The sequence below is a fragment of the Myotis lucifugus genome, unplaced genomic scaffold (genome assembly GCF_000147115.1).
Source record: "Myotis lucifugus unplaced genomic scaffold, Myoluc2.0 scaffold_48, whole genome shotgun sequence".
Taxonomy (NCBI): domain Eukaryota; kingdom Metazoa; phylum Chordata; class Mammalia; order Chiroptera; family Vespertilionidae; genus Myotis; species Myotis lucifugus.
The window spans coordinates 6437030-6453644 of NW_005871096.1; the positions used below are offsets into that span (position 1 = coordinate 6437030).

Below are 16615 nucleotides of genomic sequence, written 5' to 3' on the forward strand. Positions count from 1 at the left end.
CGAGCCTGCCCAGTCCGCGCGCCCGCCAGCTCTCTGGAGCGGCGCGGTCTGCCAGATCCCGGGACGCGGCGCCCGGGGGGAGAGGGCGAAGGGACGCGGCGATGGCTTCGCGGGGACTCCCGGATTTCGCCGTCCTCGCCGCCGCGGTCTTGGTGGCAGGCACCGTGAGCTCGCCGCTCGTGGGCCCGGGTGAGTTTCCCGTCGGGGCTGGGGCTCGCCGGAGGAGCGAGGGATCGAGACCGCCGCCCCGCGGCGCCCCGCGCAGCTCCAGTCCGGGCTCAGCCCCCGGCGCCGGCGCTGCACTCCGGGCTGTCCCGGGCGGCCCGGGCGGCCGCGGCGCGTGGCACTGGCTCGGTCCCCCCTTCCCGCCGGCGCTGCTCCCGCCTTCACTCCTCTCGCCGGCTCCTCTGTGACGTCCCCGGTGCAGGGACCCGGCCGGGTCTTGCCTTCTTTTGGGGCGCCTCCTCCGGGCAGGCACCCCGGAGCCCCGCGAACCCTTTTGCTGCCGCCCTCGCCCTCCAAGGCTCCGCGAGCGGAAGATCGTGACAGCGGGACCCGGTGCGCTATCGCCGTCCTCCCCCTCGCCCCCCCGCGGCCCTTTTATAGTTTAAAACCTTGGGCCGAGTTTCAATGTCTTCACTTTCCAAGTTTTAATTTATTTTAGTGGTTGGTGAGTTCTTGTAACAGGTTGGGAGATTTCAGATTTCTTCTGACATATCCTGTATAAATCAGGCTTGGAAAAAGGGAAGACGCGTTCGTGAACGTAACAGTTTTTGTTGTTGTTGGTTTTTTTTTCTTGAGAGGATTCCTGTCACCACAAAAGGAACCTTCTGTGGTCAGAGCAGGAAGCCGCCCGCGGAGCTGATAAAAGTGTTGCCGCCAATGATGAGCTTAGAGCAGGAATTTTTAATGGAAACCTAAGAGGATCTGTCACTTGTCCTGTCGCAAACTCTTGTTTTTATGTAACTGTAGGCACCAGGGATGCCTTACCACCATATCCCCCCTCTTAATGGCCACCTCGCTGAGTGGTTTAAACATAATAATAAGCGTATGTATACCTTCTTGGACAATTGGGGTTTCCACGACCTGGAATCTGACGTCAGCAAGCTCTTCTCAGCTTGAGCAGCTCCTCTCCAGGTCCCGGTAATAAGCATCTGGAAGCCTTCCAGCTGTGACCGGCTCCTCCATAGAAACACACGCGCTGTTCTTCACGCCGGAGAAGAGTCCAATGACAGCTTCTAAACCGGCTTGTCACTCTGGCCTTTACTTTTTCACAGAAACCAGAGCATGTTAGGAAGGAAGTAGGATGGATACTGTATCTCCCCCGAGTCTGTATTAGCAGACTGTATTTCCTTCGGCATCCTCCGGGGGACCTGGCGGCCAGTGACATGCGTTATGTATTGGGGTTGGGAGATTTTGGTTGGTGACCTGCGTTTCATTGCTGAGACAGGTAGGTGCCTTCCAGGTTCAAAAGGGGGACCCGAGGGTGTAGCCAGTCCTGAGAGATAACAGAGCCAGTTGCTCCAGAATCTGAAGAGTTTAACCGGGGCGTAAAATGCAGCACCTGATGCATGTAATCCTCCATCCACACGAGAAATCCACCCCCTCGAGTAAGATTGTGTTTCCACGGATCTCTGAGCAGCACCCAGGAACGTAAGAAAACTCTCACCTGAATTGCACAGTAACCTTTTGGATGAAAGGGAACACTCCAGAAGCATAAGGTATCTAAAAAGGAAAGGGAACAGAGTACAGATTTGCCAGGGTGCCCTGAGGCCTGACCAGTCAACAGCTGTGGTCACCCGCTGGCATCTAAGACAGTGTTCATGTTTGTTGGGAATGTTAGGACGTAGGGAGAAAGAAATGGGAAGTCATGTTGAGTGCCTGCGACGTGCCGGGCTTCCAGTTGTGCACTTCATATGCATTTTTATACTTATTGCTCAGAATCCTAGGAAGTTGTAGTTTCCTGTGAGGCAGTGGAGGCCCAGAGCAGTTAAACAATTGGCCCAGCATCACATAGCTAATATATCAGTCAGCATTTAATCAGAGGAGCAGAATCACTGGGAGGTGTGTGAGTGTTTATCTCTATGTATCTCTATCTTTGATAACCTAGCCAGCTCAATTCCAAAGTTCATTCATTCTCTTTCCACTGTACCCACAGGTCCCCCAGAGAGAAAATAGAGCAGAAGTCTTGTTGAGATTGTAAGACAGGGAGTTTAGGACATTTTAAAATTGTAGGCATGGGCTTATCAGAAGGTGGGAAGCAGAGGAAAGCAGAACAGGTAACTTCACAGCGGGTAGTGGCAATGTCTTTCACTTCCTGCCTAGTAGGTGAATCTCATTAAATTTCTGTCTTCTCAGTAGCAGCATTTGAAACTATATACGGCAAGCAGCAGAAGGGATGATTTTCCACATCTTGGCTTATTTATGTCCTTCAGTTCTCTGGTTACTCAACCTTTGGGTTTATTTGTTTCTCTACCAGACAGTGAGCACAGCCTCCTAGTAAGGAGTGAGTGGCGAAGGGCCAGGGGCTGGTGAATGAGAAGTGCCCTGTCCCTGGGCTCTGAGGGCTGCCTTCCAGCCTCCTCACTCCTCATTGAGATGCTAAAGATAAGCTTTATTAAATTCTGTTTCTCCTTTGGCCAGGTAGCTACCCAGATGTACATAAACATCAGTAGACAGAATATTTTGAAAAAGCACCCCTTGGAGTTTGGGCTTTCCAAGTCCAAATTTAATTTAAAGAGGAAATGGAAAAATTTGAGAAGTGCTTGTTATTCCCTCTCTTCCCCTGTTTCCACGCTGGCCGCCCAGATAAATCAATCAATCTATTTGGGAGTAATTGAATTTGAATGAGAGAGGTCAAAGCTCTATAGAAGCAAAAATTTTCATTGTTACTTTTCAAAAAATTGTTTGGCTCTGATATTGAAGTTTAATTATATATTGAGAAGTTATTTAAAACTGACAAAAGTGATTTAAATTGTCATTGGTTAAAACTATTATTGCTGGAAGCCGATTCACCCTGGCTACTTGAGGCAGTCCCTGCAGGGATGTTTCAAGGGACCTTGTAATGGAGATGAGAAATGCCCTAGCCTTTGGAATGGAATGGATTAAGATCAAATAGGATAAATGCAGATGTAAGAGGACAACAGGGGAAGGAACCTGGCTAGGAGAACAAAGGTTTCCCCAGGTGAGGATTTTTATCAATAAACTCTTTAACTGAGTGTCAGAGGGGTGGTTGGTCGCTTTGATCTTTGCTTGGAGTGACCTCCTTCAGTTACTTCCTTGTAGCTTAGTGGAACAATAGAGTAACCTTTGAATGGAGTTGGGAAGCCCCCTGGCCTTTTGTATAGAATGGATAGAATTGGGACCAAATAGTATATATACAGATGTTAGAAGACAATAAAGGGGGGTACCTGGCTAAGAGGAACCTGGCTATGATGATCACCTGAACACTGCCTCCGTGTCTTTCCTTCCTCGCCGACTCCGTCCACACCTTTGGGAACCCCTGGACCCGCTGGGGCTGGACCCAAACTATTATGTTGAGTGGTTTCTAATTTTTTTAGGGCACTTCAGCAGTTGGTAAAGATTTGATAGGCTGCTGAAAGCAGGTGGAATAAGAAGTGCGGTGTGGCTACCAAAGACTAAAATTGGAGTATGGAGTTAATTCATTGTAGGCACTCTTTTTTAGAGGAAGGAATGACATGTTTATTATTTCTGTTTTGTGACAGGTTCTGGTCTGTGTACTCAGGTTATTTAATTCTTACAACACCCTGTCCTATACTAAATACTAGAATAATTTTTTTAGATTTATTGATTTTAGAGAGAGAAAAATCAATTTGTTGTTTCACTTATTCATGCATTCATTGGTTGATCCTTTAAGTATTAGAATAATATAAATATTCCTTTTTTTATAGATGAAGAAATTTTGTTTCTGAGAAGTTAGCTTGAAAATGTCACTTAATAAAGTATATGATTGTCTAACCACTATTCTATACACCTGAAACTAATACACAATAATATTGAATGTAAACTGTACTTGAAAAGTAAAATAAAATGAAAAAGTCACTCAGTTATGCTAAGTGAAATAAGCCAGTCAGAGAAAGACAAGTATCACATGATCTCACTCATATGTGAAATCTAATGAACAACATAAACTGACTAACAAAATAGACCCAGAGACACTGAATCATGCAACAGACTGACATATTTCAGAGGGAAGAGGTGGGGGTGGGAAGAGATTAACCAAAGAATATATATATATGTCCCATGGACACTGACAATAGTGCGGTGAAGGCCTGGGGAAAGGGTTGAGGGGGTCAGTGGGGGAAAAAAGGGACAGCTGTAATACTTTCAATAATAAAGATTTAAAAAAAAGAAAAGAAAAAGTCACTCAAATGTATGTTGGGTTTTGACCTTGGTTAGATCTATTCAATTCTGAAGTCTGTTCTTATTATATTACTAAATCATTTTGTTTTTCTTTCAAGTGAGAAATTTCTTTTTATTCTAAGATATTTATAAAAGAAGCACTAAGGGTAATGGCAGGATACAGTGGAAAGAGCATCAAGCTCTAAGTCAGAGACCTAGACTTGAAGTCAAAAGTGAAGAAGAGCCCCTACCACTTTCAGGAGTGTGGCTCTCTCCTCCATTTTCTTACCTGTAAAATGGGCGTGTGCCAACTCCTATTTTTATCTACCTTATTGGTCGCCAGTAGGGATCAAATGAGCTATTGTCTCTGAAAGGTCTTAGCAAATGGCAAAGTGGCATATACCTTTTATCCTGTGTATCTTTTTTTCTGTATTTCTTCCACAAAGTGCTCATCAGGTTGGACTTACATTACACTGTCAGTCAAACTATCTAATAAATGTATACCACTCATACTGTAAGGCTTTCATTCTTTAAGTGGTGATAGTTTTGCAATGATGGATTCATTGGAAATATATAAAAGCCCAAAGTGATGCTTCAGATTCATGAGTTTGCTGCCACTGACTGGGAGTTAAGTAGCCAAGTCTTCTTTTCCCATTTTCCCTCTGTTAAAATACAGTGCTCTGGGTATTTTTGGAAAGTTCCCCACAAGATTTAAAGTTTGGGGGGGAGGGGGTCTCATTACTTCAAGGCACTGGCCACTGTTAGTCTATGTTACTCTGGTCTCTATATACAGTATTTTTTACTTGGATAGGATCATAATGCAAATATAATTTTGTGTCCTATGTTTTTCACTTAGTGTTTGTTATACAAGAAGGTTCTCCATTTCCCTACATTTAAAAAATGGCTGCATCATAATCTATTATAAGGATTCACTGCATTTTACCTCATTGTGCCTCCATTTTAGGATATTTTATTATATTTTTTTGTCAATCCTCACCTGAGGATATTTTTCCATTGATTTTTAGGGACAGTGGAAAAGAGAGGGAAAGACAGAGAAACATCGATGTGAGAGAAACACATCAATTGGTTGCCTCCTGCACGAGCCCCGACCAGGGCCTGGGCTGGGGAAGAGCCTGCAACCAATGTATGTACGTGCCCTTGACCAGAATTGAACCCGGACCCTTTGGGCTGCAGTCTGACGCTCTATCCACGGAGCCAAACTGGCCAGGGCATTAGGCTATTTTAGTTGTTGCTAATTATTTTCAAACTAGAGGCCCGGTGCACAAAATTCGTGCACTTGAGGTGGGGAGGTCCCTCAGCCCAGCCTGTGCCCTCTTGCAGTCCGGGACCCCTCGCTCCTTACTGCTTGACTCACCGCTGCACTCGCCAGCCGTGAGCCCGCTTTCTGGCTGAGCAGTGCTAGGGCTACGTCCTCCATCTTACCTTGGCCACGTGTTGGGCAAGGAGCTTCTTCACGGAAGTCTAAGACTCTGCTAGCCAGGTCATTCTAGTTGTTCTGCCATATGGTCGCTTAGGCTTTTATTATAGAGATGAATTTTAAAACTCATTGTTTCAGTGTTATTGATGACTTCCCAGGAAATGCATTACTGAAAAGGCATTTGTGGGGAGAGGGGGTTCAAAGGTATTCACGTTTTTAAAGCCTTGATGACATCAGTATTGGTGACCTGAACGTGTCCCACTTTACATTCTCATAGCAATAGTCAAAGGACTCACTTTTCACACCATTGACATTTTCTCTGAAAAATGTATTTGCTAGTTTGTAAGGTGAAAATTGGTACCTTGATTATTTGAGTTTGTATGTTCTCGTATATTGACTATTAGTATTTGAGCCATTTGCACATGTCTGTAATCTTTCATGGACAATTCTGAAATCTGAAAGTCTCTGAAAACCAAAAGGTTTTTTTGAGGCTTTTTGCATACCCTAATCAGAACTGATGTGAGATTCTATAGTATATATTTATCCCACTCAGTGTGAATACTGCTAAGTTTTGCTGCAGTTATATTAGTGAGTTTGATTTCTGAGTGTTACATAATGTGTGCTAAATGCATTACAGTACTTTTTTGGAATCACAGTCTGACTTTTCGAGGCACATCTGACCCCCAGGTTTTCAGATAAGGGATCATGGTCCTGCAGTTTCCGCTTTGTGACTCATCTGTTCTTGTCTGTGGGCAGCCAACTGTAAAACTGCTCAAAATAGTAAAATATCCTGTGGAGAAAATAACTCCTCAAATGAGTGGTATGTCATGAAAGAAGCATTATTTCGATATTCTAGTGTGGGATCTAGTAAGATAAAGCTATCTGGGGAAAGCAGGAGTTTTGTTTATTCTAGGTGGCTTTAGGGATGGGTGCCCATTATAATGGAGACGGATGGAGGAGTTGGGCCAATTTCTCCTCTGCCAGTTGTTGACATACCTCTCTTTGTGAGGGAGAAAAGGAATAGAATCCACCCCAGGGACTTTTTGGGGAAGGAGGGGGTGGGTAGAGGATGGCAGATACTGAGTTCCTGTGCCAGTCATCTCACCTTGAGGATCCTTTTGCCAAACTAGCTGAACTTGGGAAACTGGTTTTCTGTTCCCCCTTTGAGATACCCCAAGGCCCCATCTTCTTGTCTTTGCTCCTGCCAGGATTCCAAACAGCTGAGCTCTCCCTGGCTCCCCTACCCCATTTTGTTTGTACATCCCGGGGTATGACCACCAATAAAGTGCCTGTGGTACAGAGGGGAGAAAATCTTTCAACCATTTTTCTCATCTATATCATGGAGCAAATATGACAGAGTTGCCTTGTGGATTGTTTTGAGATAAAATATGCTTGGGTATGGCCATGTCACCCTGAACGCACCTGATCTTGTCTGATCTCGGAAGCTAAGCAGGGTCGGGCCTTGTGAGTACTTGGATGGGAGATAAAACATGTTTGTCATGAAGTGTTCAAAAAGCATACTAGTATTATTTTGTTCTTAACTAAATACTAACCATTTACTAACAGCTATCAGATGGGGGACAAAGTTCTGAACTGCCCCAGAGGTTTCTTTTCAGGTGCCCTCTCTCTTCTTGCTCTTGAGCCCTGGATGCTGAGGGTGGTGTGTAATGGGCTCCAGGGGAAGGGGAGGAATAGGGACCAGTGGGCTTGTCAGGGAATTCTCTTGGGACACAGGGGATACACAGGTCTGAGCCATTTAGCTACCAAAATTAGGCAAGGAAGGAGAGAAAGAAAAAAGGGAAAGAAACTGTTACCTTATGTGACACATTTTTTGGGGAAAAATTTTGGAAGATTCACCAATTGGTTTATTTCTAGCCAGTCCATCTATAGGTATAGCCATAAAATTTTGATAGTTTCCCCCTAAGATCTGATGTAATTATTGGCATGATTTTTTATTATCCAGGGTATGATTTTGAACCTATGCTAATGAGTGACTTAGGGTGGTACAGCCTCATGATGTAGATCTAAGCAGTGTTGTAGATCTAAGCCCTTTACCTGGGGGGTCTGGTGCTGTCTCTCTGTAGATAGTGTCAGAACTAGTTACTTGGTGGTGCTGGAAAAAACACAAATTAGAATGAGCAGACTCCTGTGGCCCTAGGGCTGGAAGGGACCTTGATAATCTTCCTAAAGCTGCTTATTTTTAAATTTTATTTATTAAATTGATTGGGGTGACATTGGTCAACATGAACATATAGGTTTCAGGTATGGGTTTCTGTTACAAGATCTGTATATTGTACTGTGTGCCCACCACCCAGAGTCAAATCTTCTGTCACCTTATATTAGGATCCCCTTCTCCTCCAACCCGCTTCCCTCTGCCAACCACCACTCTGCTGTTTGTGTTCATGAGTTTCAGTTTTATATCCCACATATGAGTGAAATCCTAATGGTGTTTAGCTTTTTCTGACTGACTTATTTCACTTAGCGTAATGCTCTCAAAGTCCATCCATGTTGCTTTTCATCCTTTCTCATGAGTAGTGTTTAGTAGATGAGGAAGCTGAGTTAGCAACGCCAGGACTCTTCCCCTTGTGTCAGAGCTGGCCGTCCATGGAAACGGCCCAGCAATGCCGCTCCTGGCAAAGCTCCTGCGTCTACATCTGCCCTCGGTCCGCACACTCCAGGGCCTGGTGTCTCAGCTCTGGATCTGGGGTGAGTGGCCCTGAGAAGAATAACTTTGGCTGACTAACTTCTGAGACGAATTGTGTTGTTTTCAGTTGTGTAATTTAGAGTCAAAGGGGACTTGGTGGTCATCTTGTAATGAATCCCTCTCTTTGCAGACGGGGAAACTGAGCCTGAGAGGTTCAGTGGCCTGTGGAAGGCAGTGAGGACCGTGGTTCGCCAGCAGCAGAGGAGCAGACCATTTGGTTTGGTGAGGGAGGGCCTGTGTGTGTGTGAGTTTTGGTCACGGTCCAAGACTCAGATCCAAGCACAGGACCCAGAACAGAGCAGACATTTAGAAGGAAGGAAGGAAGAAAGGAAGGAAGGAAGCCAGAGCTGAAACCCAGGTGTTTTTGTTGGCAGTGGCGAGAATGGCACCAGGTGCTAGACTGGTGGGATCAGACCGGACCTTGGTTTAGCAACCTCGGTACTGGCTAGGAAAGAATTCAGAGCTGAGACTCAAGCTGTAAGATAACGTTTATTTAGAAGTCACAAAGATAGAAGTGAGTGGTAGAAGAATGGGCTTAGGAAATAAGTTACAGGGGTGAAAGAAGGGGCCCTGTTGCTTAGGAGAAAGAAGGGTAAGGTAAGACCTCAGGGGGAGAGGGGGAGAGGAAGGGGAGAGGAACGGCATGGGTGTGCTCCTGAGAGGGAGAGCCGGCTGGGTCTTCCATCCTAAGGGCTTTTAGGGGTGGGGATTTTAGGGGAAGTCCCAGGGGAGGATCTCAATGGAATATTCATCGTTTTCCAGGTGTGTCTTTTCAGAGTCCTGGTCTCCACTGATTGATTGGTCAGTGCCAGGGCAGGGGGTCATGAGTCAATGCAGCAGGTCCTGAGTCAGCCATGGTATTGCTTGTCTGGTTTGGCTGCTTTTCTAGGCCTGGACCTGAAACATAATTGAGGCCTAGAAGTAATTTGATGTGGGTCAGCACCTCATTGTCCTGGTGGCTTAATGCTTATTCTCTGGCCCCCTTGTTTGTATCCCCTCTAAAGGGGTCTGACCTTCATGACTAGCAACATGCCAGAGAGGAAAGGTCCGGGGAGGGTCCAAACTGCATGACCACTATATGAAAGGTCAGGGCGTCCAAACCGCTGGACCAGAGATATGCCAGGGGAGGAAAGGTCACCCTGGGGGTGAGGTCCTTGTTTTTGAGGTTTTGCCCGTTGCTGGGCACCCGGAGCTTTCTTCCCTGATGACCTTCTGAACTTGGCCCATCGTCCTTGCTCTGCTCATGTCTGTGTAACTGCCTACCACGTTTTGACTCTGCTCGAGGCTTTTTCTTTATAATAAAGCAAACAGTTAGGCTTTCCAAGGTTCACCCACAAATCTTAGCTGTAGTCTCTGCTCCTGCTCCCTTCCCGAATTGGTGGTCAGCCAGCCCAGAGCCATGGAGATAAGAAGAAATGACAATAAAAAGTAAGCAGGTACTGCTTGTATCAGGTGAGTACGGTGTGACGCTGGTACGTTTGGAAACGTTAGTGAAAATTTTCAGTACAAAGGTTTTCAAAACCTAAATTCATTCATGAAGCTCTTTTCAAAGACAAACTAAATTCAGTTGTGTTTCAAATGTACCTATTAATTGTATATCCATCATATTTCATAATATTTTACACCTTCCCTTTATACCTCTGTTTCATGGGTTAAGTTTCTGATTTCTTCATTAATTCAGCAAATATTATTAAACTGCCTAACTGTGTGTGTGTGTGTGTGTGTGTGTGTGTGCAAGGCCCTGGGGAAAAGGGAAGTGAATGAAATAGACTCAGTCTATGCTTTTCTGGAGTTTTAACAGCTTACCAGGGAAGACAATTAAACAAGCAATCATGATACAGTGCCATTGGCACCTCCATCAGGAAACTATGGCCCAGAGCCAGAGTATCTAACCTGCGGCTGGGGGTGGGGTGAGAGTCCAGTAAAGGCTGAGCAAGACTTTCTGGAGAAAATGAAGTTTAAACTTGTAAAAATGTCAATGGTAGCCAGGTGAAGGTAACTAGAGGTCACAGAAGAGAGGAGGTGAGAGCAAGCAAAGCTTATAGCAGTGGTTCCTAAACTTGAGCGTGTATCCAAATGAACTAGAGGGCTGTCAAAACCCAGGTGGCTGGGCCCCACCCCATTAGGTCTGGGAGGGACGAGAATTTTCTAGCAAATTCCCAGGTGATGCCGCCTAAGGATCAGATGTGAGGGGGGGGGGGTGATCAGAGGTGGAAGAAATAGGTGGGTTGTGTTTGTTTTAACCTGGAATCCCACCTCTCCTTGTGGGCTATGCATATCCTGTTCTTCATCCATCCTGCAAACTGAGGTCAAGGGTAACACATCCAGCCCTAGCCGGTTTGGCTCAGTGGATAGAGTGTCGGCCTGTGGACTGAAGGGTCCCGGGTTTGATTCTGGCTAAGGCAGTGGTTCTCAACCTTTCTAATGCCGTGACCCTTTAATACAGTTCCTCATGTTGTGTGACTCCCAATTTCATTGTTACAAATTGAACATAATTAAAGCATAGTGATTAATCACAAAAACAATATGTAATTATGTATGTGTTTTCCGATGGTCTTAGGCAACCCCTGTTAAAGGGTCGTTTGACCCTTAAAGGGGTCGCGACCCACAGGTTGAGAACCACTGGGCTAAGGCCACATGCCTGGGTTTCGGGCTTGATCGCCAGTAGGGGGTGTGCAAGAGGCAACTGATCAATGGTTCTCTCTCATCATTGATGTTTCTATCTCTCCCTCTCCCTTCCTCTCTGAAATATTAAAAAAAGAAAGGGTGACACTTCCAGGATACCTTTCCTAGGTCATTGCACTGATGTTATCTCATGGAGTCCATGAATACCTGTTGCATTCGTTCCATGTTATTTAATAGATAATTATAAGCAGTTGTTTCCACTGTGTTTGCTCTAACTAGAGCTCCTCGAGGCAGCGGCACATAGAAGACAAACACAGATCAGATTTACGTCTTGCAGCCTCAACAAGGACAGATTGCCATATTCTCTGTGCTGTAGACATGAGGAAACCGGGACTGAGTAGCCAAGACGAAGAGAAGTGAAATGTCTCACCCAAGTCACAGATGAGGGGAAGCCAAAGCTAGATGTATGTTCATGTTCACAAGTGTTCTGTGTGTTATGTGAAATTGCATGTGCTCCATGCTCAGCACTGCCGGTAAAGGGAAGGTTTTCTATTTATCTACTTATTTTACTTTTTTACTGTAGATCCATCTACTTAAAGAGAATACCAAGGCATCTTATAAATTGAATGTAGACTTTGTTTTTAGTGAAAAATGGGCAGTTATCCAAGGAATTCTTCAAGAATTGTTTATTTGCTTTTAGAGTAATATTTGAAGGAAGTAAGTCAATTATAGGTCATTAGGTTTATAAATGATTTTTATAAAATTTTGGCATGAGGTAGCTATTAAGAGAAAACCTATTTCAGTTTCCTGAAAAGACACAAATAAATAAGGCAGTTTATGCTATTACTCTTCTTGACTGGCCAGGTGAGTTTAGCCATGTGAAGATTTATAAAGAAACTTGTACATGAAATGTTATGTAATAGATAAGGTTAAAAACAAACAAATTCTTTTCAGTATCCATAACATGCCCAGCCTTTCTTCCTCATGTTTATATACAAACAGAATGTGATTTTCTGAGACTCCTGTCAGGGGTGGAGCTTTGAAGAATTCACTGGGCTTTCTGTGAATTCCCACAATATAACTCTGTAACAACAATTTTCAAATGCTCTATCAGCTCTTCATAGCTGGAAGTCTCCAACACAATCATGTGAATTATTCACATTATAAAAAACAGCAGCCGGAATTTCCTGGCATTGGCGAAGTAGCAGATGGCTATTGAACAGGCATTCCTTCGCTTTTCTTTGCGTGTTTGTGCTATATGCTTTGTGTGGCTTGAATGTTTTTGCTGCTTCCTTAATTCTTTCCATCCTCCGCCCCCTCTATTAAAGGCAAAACACAAAGCAATCACTGATAGCAAAAAAGTGGCCTTGGACATTGCTTAAAGCTAGGTGACAGAGCCAAGAAGCTGGGTGTTGAAGGTAAAACTCAGTTCCCATGCATGATTGCCAAGTTGGTGTCTTAATAGTCTTTGCAGATAAAACTAATAGATATGTCTTACACACAGAGTATATGTAATTCATTTTAAAATGAGGGCCTTATTTGAGACACTGTTGGGTGTTATGTAGGTATGTAAAATGAAGAACAAACTTGGCTTCTGTCCTACACAAACTTGATTGAGAAGGGAAGATAAACTATGAATACATTATGGAATAAGGGAGAATGCGTTTGGTGTAACCTGAGAACTACAGAAGGTGCTGCGTGGGGTCACAGAGGAGACTTCTGATAAGAGGGATGGAAAAGACGTACTAGGCTAAAACTTGGCTTTTTAAACGGACCTTAAAGGGAGTGTAGGGAAAGGGAGTGGCCTGTGCAAAGGTGTGGAGGCAGACAGGTATGTCAGTGCAGCCTTGTACAGACTGCAGAGCCGATGCTGAGGGTAGGCTAGGAAGCTCCTGAAACTATGCACTCTACTATAGGGGTCTGGGGGCTGAGGATGGGGTGGAGTGGAGGGTGGGGGCAGCAGGAGGGGTCCTCAGGCTTTGTGATGTGATGGAAAGAGCTCAGAATTTTTATGAGTTTATTTGAGCCATGGCCGCATAATTTCAGCAAGGCAGTTGAGGTACTGTTCCTATTTTTTTTTGGGGGGGGGGTGGGTGGTGAGGAGGAGAAGGAGAGAGAAGAGGAGAGCAGGGAGGGGATAAGATCTGTTTTTTATACACTTCAGAGTTTGAAGGATCAAACAAATAATATAACCCTTTGAAATAATACAACTATGACCTGTATAAGTATATAGGTTTAATATAATACCTATAGTATGTTGATAGAAATAGTTTTTCAAAGTTTAAGAAGTGTTAAGAAATTGAAATCATGAAGTAAGCATAATTATAATCTTGATGGTGTGAAGGCCAAGAAGTGTTCATTAGTGGTAAAAGCAAGCTAACTGTGTATTTGTCTTACATTAGAGTAAACCCTCTGAAATTGTACAAATCAGCTTGCTTCCTGAATTCCCTGCTAAACATTTGTTTTTAGAATGCTGTTGTGCCTTTCCATCTTAGCCTTATTGCTGTTCAACTTCTTTTCTCTCCTGGTGAGGAGGATGTCAGTGTAAGAAGCATAGAGAATTTTTATGAGTTTATTTGAGCCAAACTGAGGACTATACCAGGGAACAAGATCCCAAATGCTCTTGTAGAATAACAGTTTTGCAGTTCCTTTTATGCATTTGAAATCAAGGAGGGGACACATGTCAATGAGGGAATTGAATTACAGGATGTTTAACAAGATTATGTGCTCTTTTGATGGTTAATACTCCCTTGGAGGAGTATTACTTCTGGTATTTCAAAGGTACACTCACCTGGATGCACAAGAATGATGGACAAGTCCGGCGGTGTTGCTCAGTGGTTGAGCGTGGACCCATGAACCAGGAGGCCACAGTTCCATTCCCAGTCAGAGCACATGCCCAGGTCACGGGCTTGATCCCCAGTGGGGGGCGTGCAGGAGGCAGCCGATCAAGATTCTCTCTCATCATTGATGTTTCTATCTCTCCTTCTCCCTTCCTCTCTGAAATCAATAAAAATATATTTAAGAAAAAAATGTTTGAAAAAGAACCATGAACAGGGCTGGCTAAAAACCTTTCACTAAAAAAGTTATAGACCTGGAACATTACTACTCACCATGACCTTCCCAGTTAAGAATTTATGATCAGATCACCCTAGAGCAGGGGGTGGGCAACCTTTTTGTGAGTTCGTGCCAAAACCAGCAAAATCTATGACTCAAAATTCTTCTGTGTGCCAACCCTAATTTTTTGAGAACATGTTACGCCTACTTGATATCTCTTAAGGTGTACGTATGTGAAGAACCTTGAAGAAATAATAAAATTCATTCGAGCGACAAAAACAGTATATGATGATGAAAAATACATTTATTTTTTAATGTATACATGTACACTGATAGTCCGACAGAAAACTTTATGACTCCGTTTGATATTATCAGTGGGACTTTTGCTGCTGCATCACTGATGACAGAAATTTTACATCAGGTTTATATTTCGTGACCTTCAGAGCTACTACTTTCATCTGTCAGGCGACACTCCTGTTACGAGACTTAACAAAATTCACCACTGAGAACAAAGATTCACAAGCGTATGTGGATGAAACCAAAACACTGGTTGGATCTAGGAAGGCAGGGAGAGTTAAGGCAGAGGCATAGAAATTGCTCTTCCCCTCTCTCATCAATCCATGTCTATGGTCTTTAAGATAACTTGTTATGTAAAATTATTTATTTATCTAAAATGCACCTACACTGAATTTATCTGAAAAATAAAAAAGTCGATATTAAGAAAAAAATTGTAAATGGAAGATTATAAGAGAGGGTTTCGAGTGCCATGTTTGGCACGCGTGCCAGGGGTTGCCCACCCCTGCCCTAGAGGTTACTTTTCATAGAATCTCTCCCTTTTTCATCCATAAGGGCAGTGTTAGTATAATAAATATATGTATTCGGCTTTTGTCCTTGCTTCCTGGAAACACTTGGAATTTCCTGAATGATAGGAGTGTATGTTATTTATAACTAGAGGCCCAGGGCATGACATTTGTGCACTCATGTGTGTGTGGAAGGGGGGGGAAGGGGGGTCCCTCAGCCCAGCCTGTGCCTTTTTGCAGTCCAGAGCCCTTGGGGGATGACTAAACCGTCAGTCAGACATCCTTAGCACTGCTGCAAAGGTGGCAGAGGCTCCCGCCACCACTGCTGCGCTGGCCAGCTGTCAGCCTGCCTTGGCTGAGCAGTGCTCCCACTGTGGGAGCACACTGACCATCAGGGGGCAGCTCCTGCATTGAGCATCTGCCCCCTGGTGGTCAGTGCTCGTCATAGAGATTGGTCGTTCTGTGGTTCATTCAAATTGCAATTAGCCCTTTTAGATCATAGTTGAGTTCATGCTAATGGTTGACTCTTGGTGGGCCTTTGTTGGGGTCCAACCCCAGCAGGCCCAGGGGTTCCCAAAGGTGTGGACGGAGTTGGCAAAGAAGGAATGACACAGAGACAGCGTTTAGTTGATCAGCAGCCTAGCCAGGTTCTGTCTTTATTGTCCTGTTACATCTGTATTTATACCAGTTGATTTTAATCCTATCCATTCTATTTCTGCTGGTAGAGATGGCAATCTGGGGCATGGCACCTGCCCTAGTCAGTAGAAAAGAGGTCACCAGCAGAGGGCAGGGGGGCCAAGCCCCCTGTGACGTTGAGCAGCAATGAGAGGTCTGGCAAACTCTGAATATGGGACTTCAGTTCCTTGCGGACCTGGGCTACCCGAGCAAGCTTCTGTTTATATTCTTCTAGTTTTTTCTTCTTTTCTGACAAAACATCTTTCTGGTTCTGGGTGTACTTCACCAACATCCAAGCCAGCTGGCGCCGGTCTTCCAGTTCTGCCGCCAGGCACCCGTTATATTCTGCTAGTAACAGACATGCTTCATCTACTGTTTTTGAAAGACATTCAGCTGCCTCTTTGTTTGTTATTTTTTCCAGCAGAGAAACATCTTGCACTTCCTGGGGCAAAGAAGCAATTTTCTGTCGGACAGTAGCATTCCCTGATGCAGCATTTTCCAGGTCCTGCAAAGCTTTGATTAGTTCCTCAGTCAAGAGCGGTCCTGCAGAAGGATCTTGAGGAGAATAGCTTCCAGGGTAGTCATCATCCTCCTCCTCTTGTATCTGTTGAAAAGCTCGCTTCAGAGATTTCTTCTCCTCTGTTGCTTTGGGGGGAGGGCTCTTGGAGTCCTCCATAGACAGCTTCAGCTGCTGTATGAACTTGCTGCCATACACACTTCTTTCTTGCCAGATGTTCAGCAATCTTTCTAAAGGTTTTTTACAGCCTTCATCTGCCTCTCTAGCAACATGAGAAAAAGCATCCACAAGGACAGATTCAAATTCTCTAATGAATTCAGGTCCTTTCCTTTTACTGTTTTGGATGACATCATTTGCTAAATATAGAAAAGTAAGCTTTCTATTTGATTTGCTTTGCGCAGCTCTCGGTGCCACACCGAGACGATGGGTCCCGCTGCTTG

General features: G+C 44.4%; 1 protein-coding gene and 1 pseudogene across 2 annotated transcripts in view; one reads left to right on the forward strand and one right to left on the reverse strand.

Annotated features, from left to right (window-relative positions):
- Window positions 1-6: 6 nt before the first annotated feature.
- The window catches only part of RELL1 (RELT like 1), a 75773-nt gene continuing 59164 nt past the window's right edge, over window positions 7-16615 (forward strand). The window contains exon 1 of the mRNA XM_006088518.3: window positions 7-189. Within this exon, the coding sequence (XP_006088580.1) occupies window positions 102-189 (88 nt within the window). The 5' untranslated portion in view covers window positions 7-101. The remainder of the gene's footprint in view (window positions 190-16615) is intronic.
- On the reverse strand, window positions 15338-16609 carry LOC111825963 (annotated as a pseudogene). The gene has a single exon (XR_002829201.1). The product of XR_002829201.1 is annotated as a regulation of nuclear pre-mRNA domain-containing protein 1B pseudogene (transcript).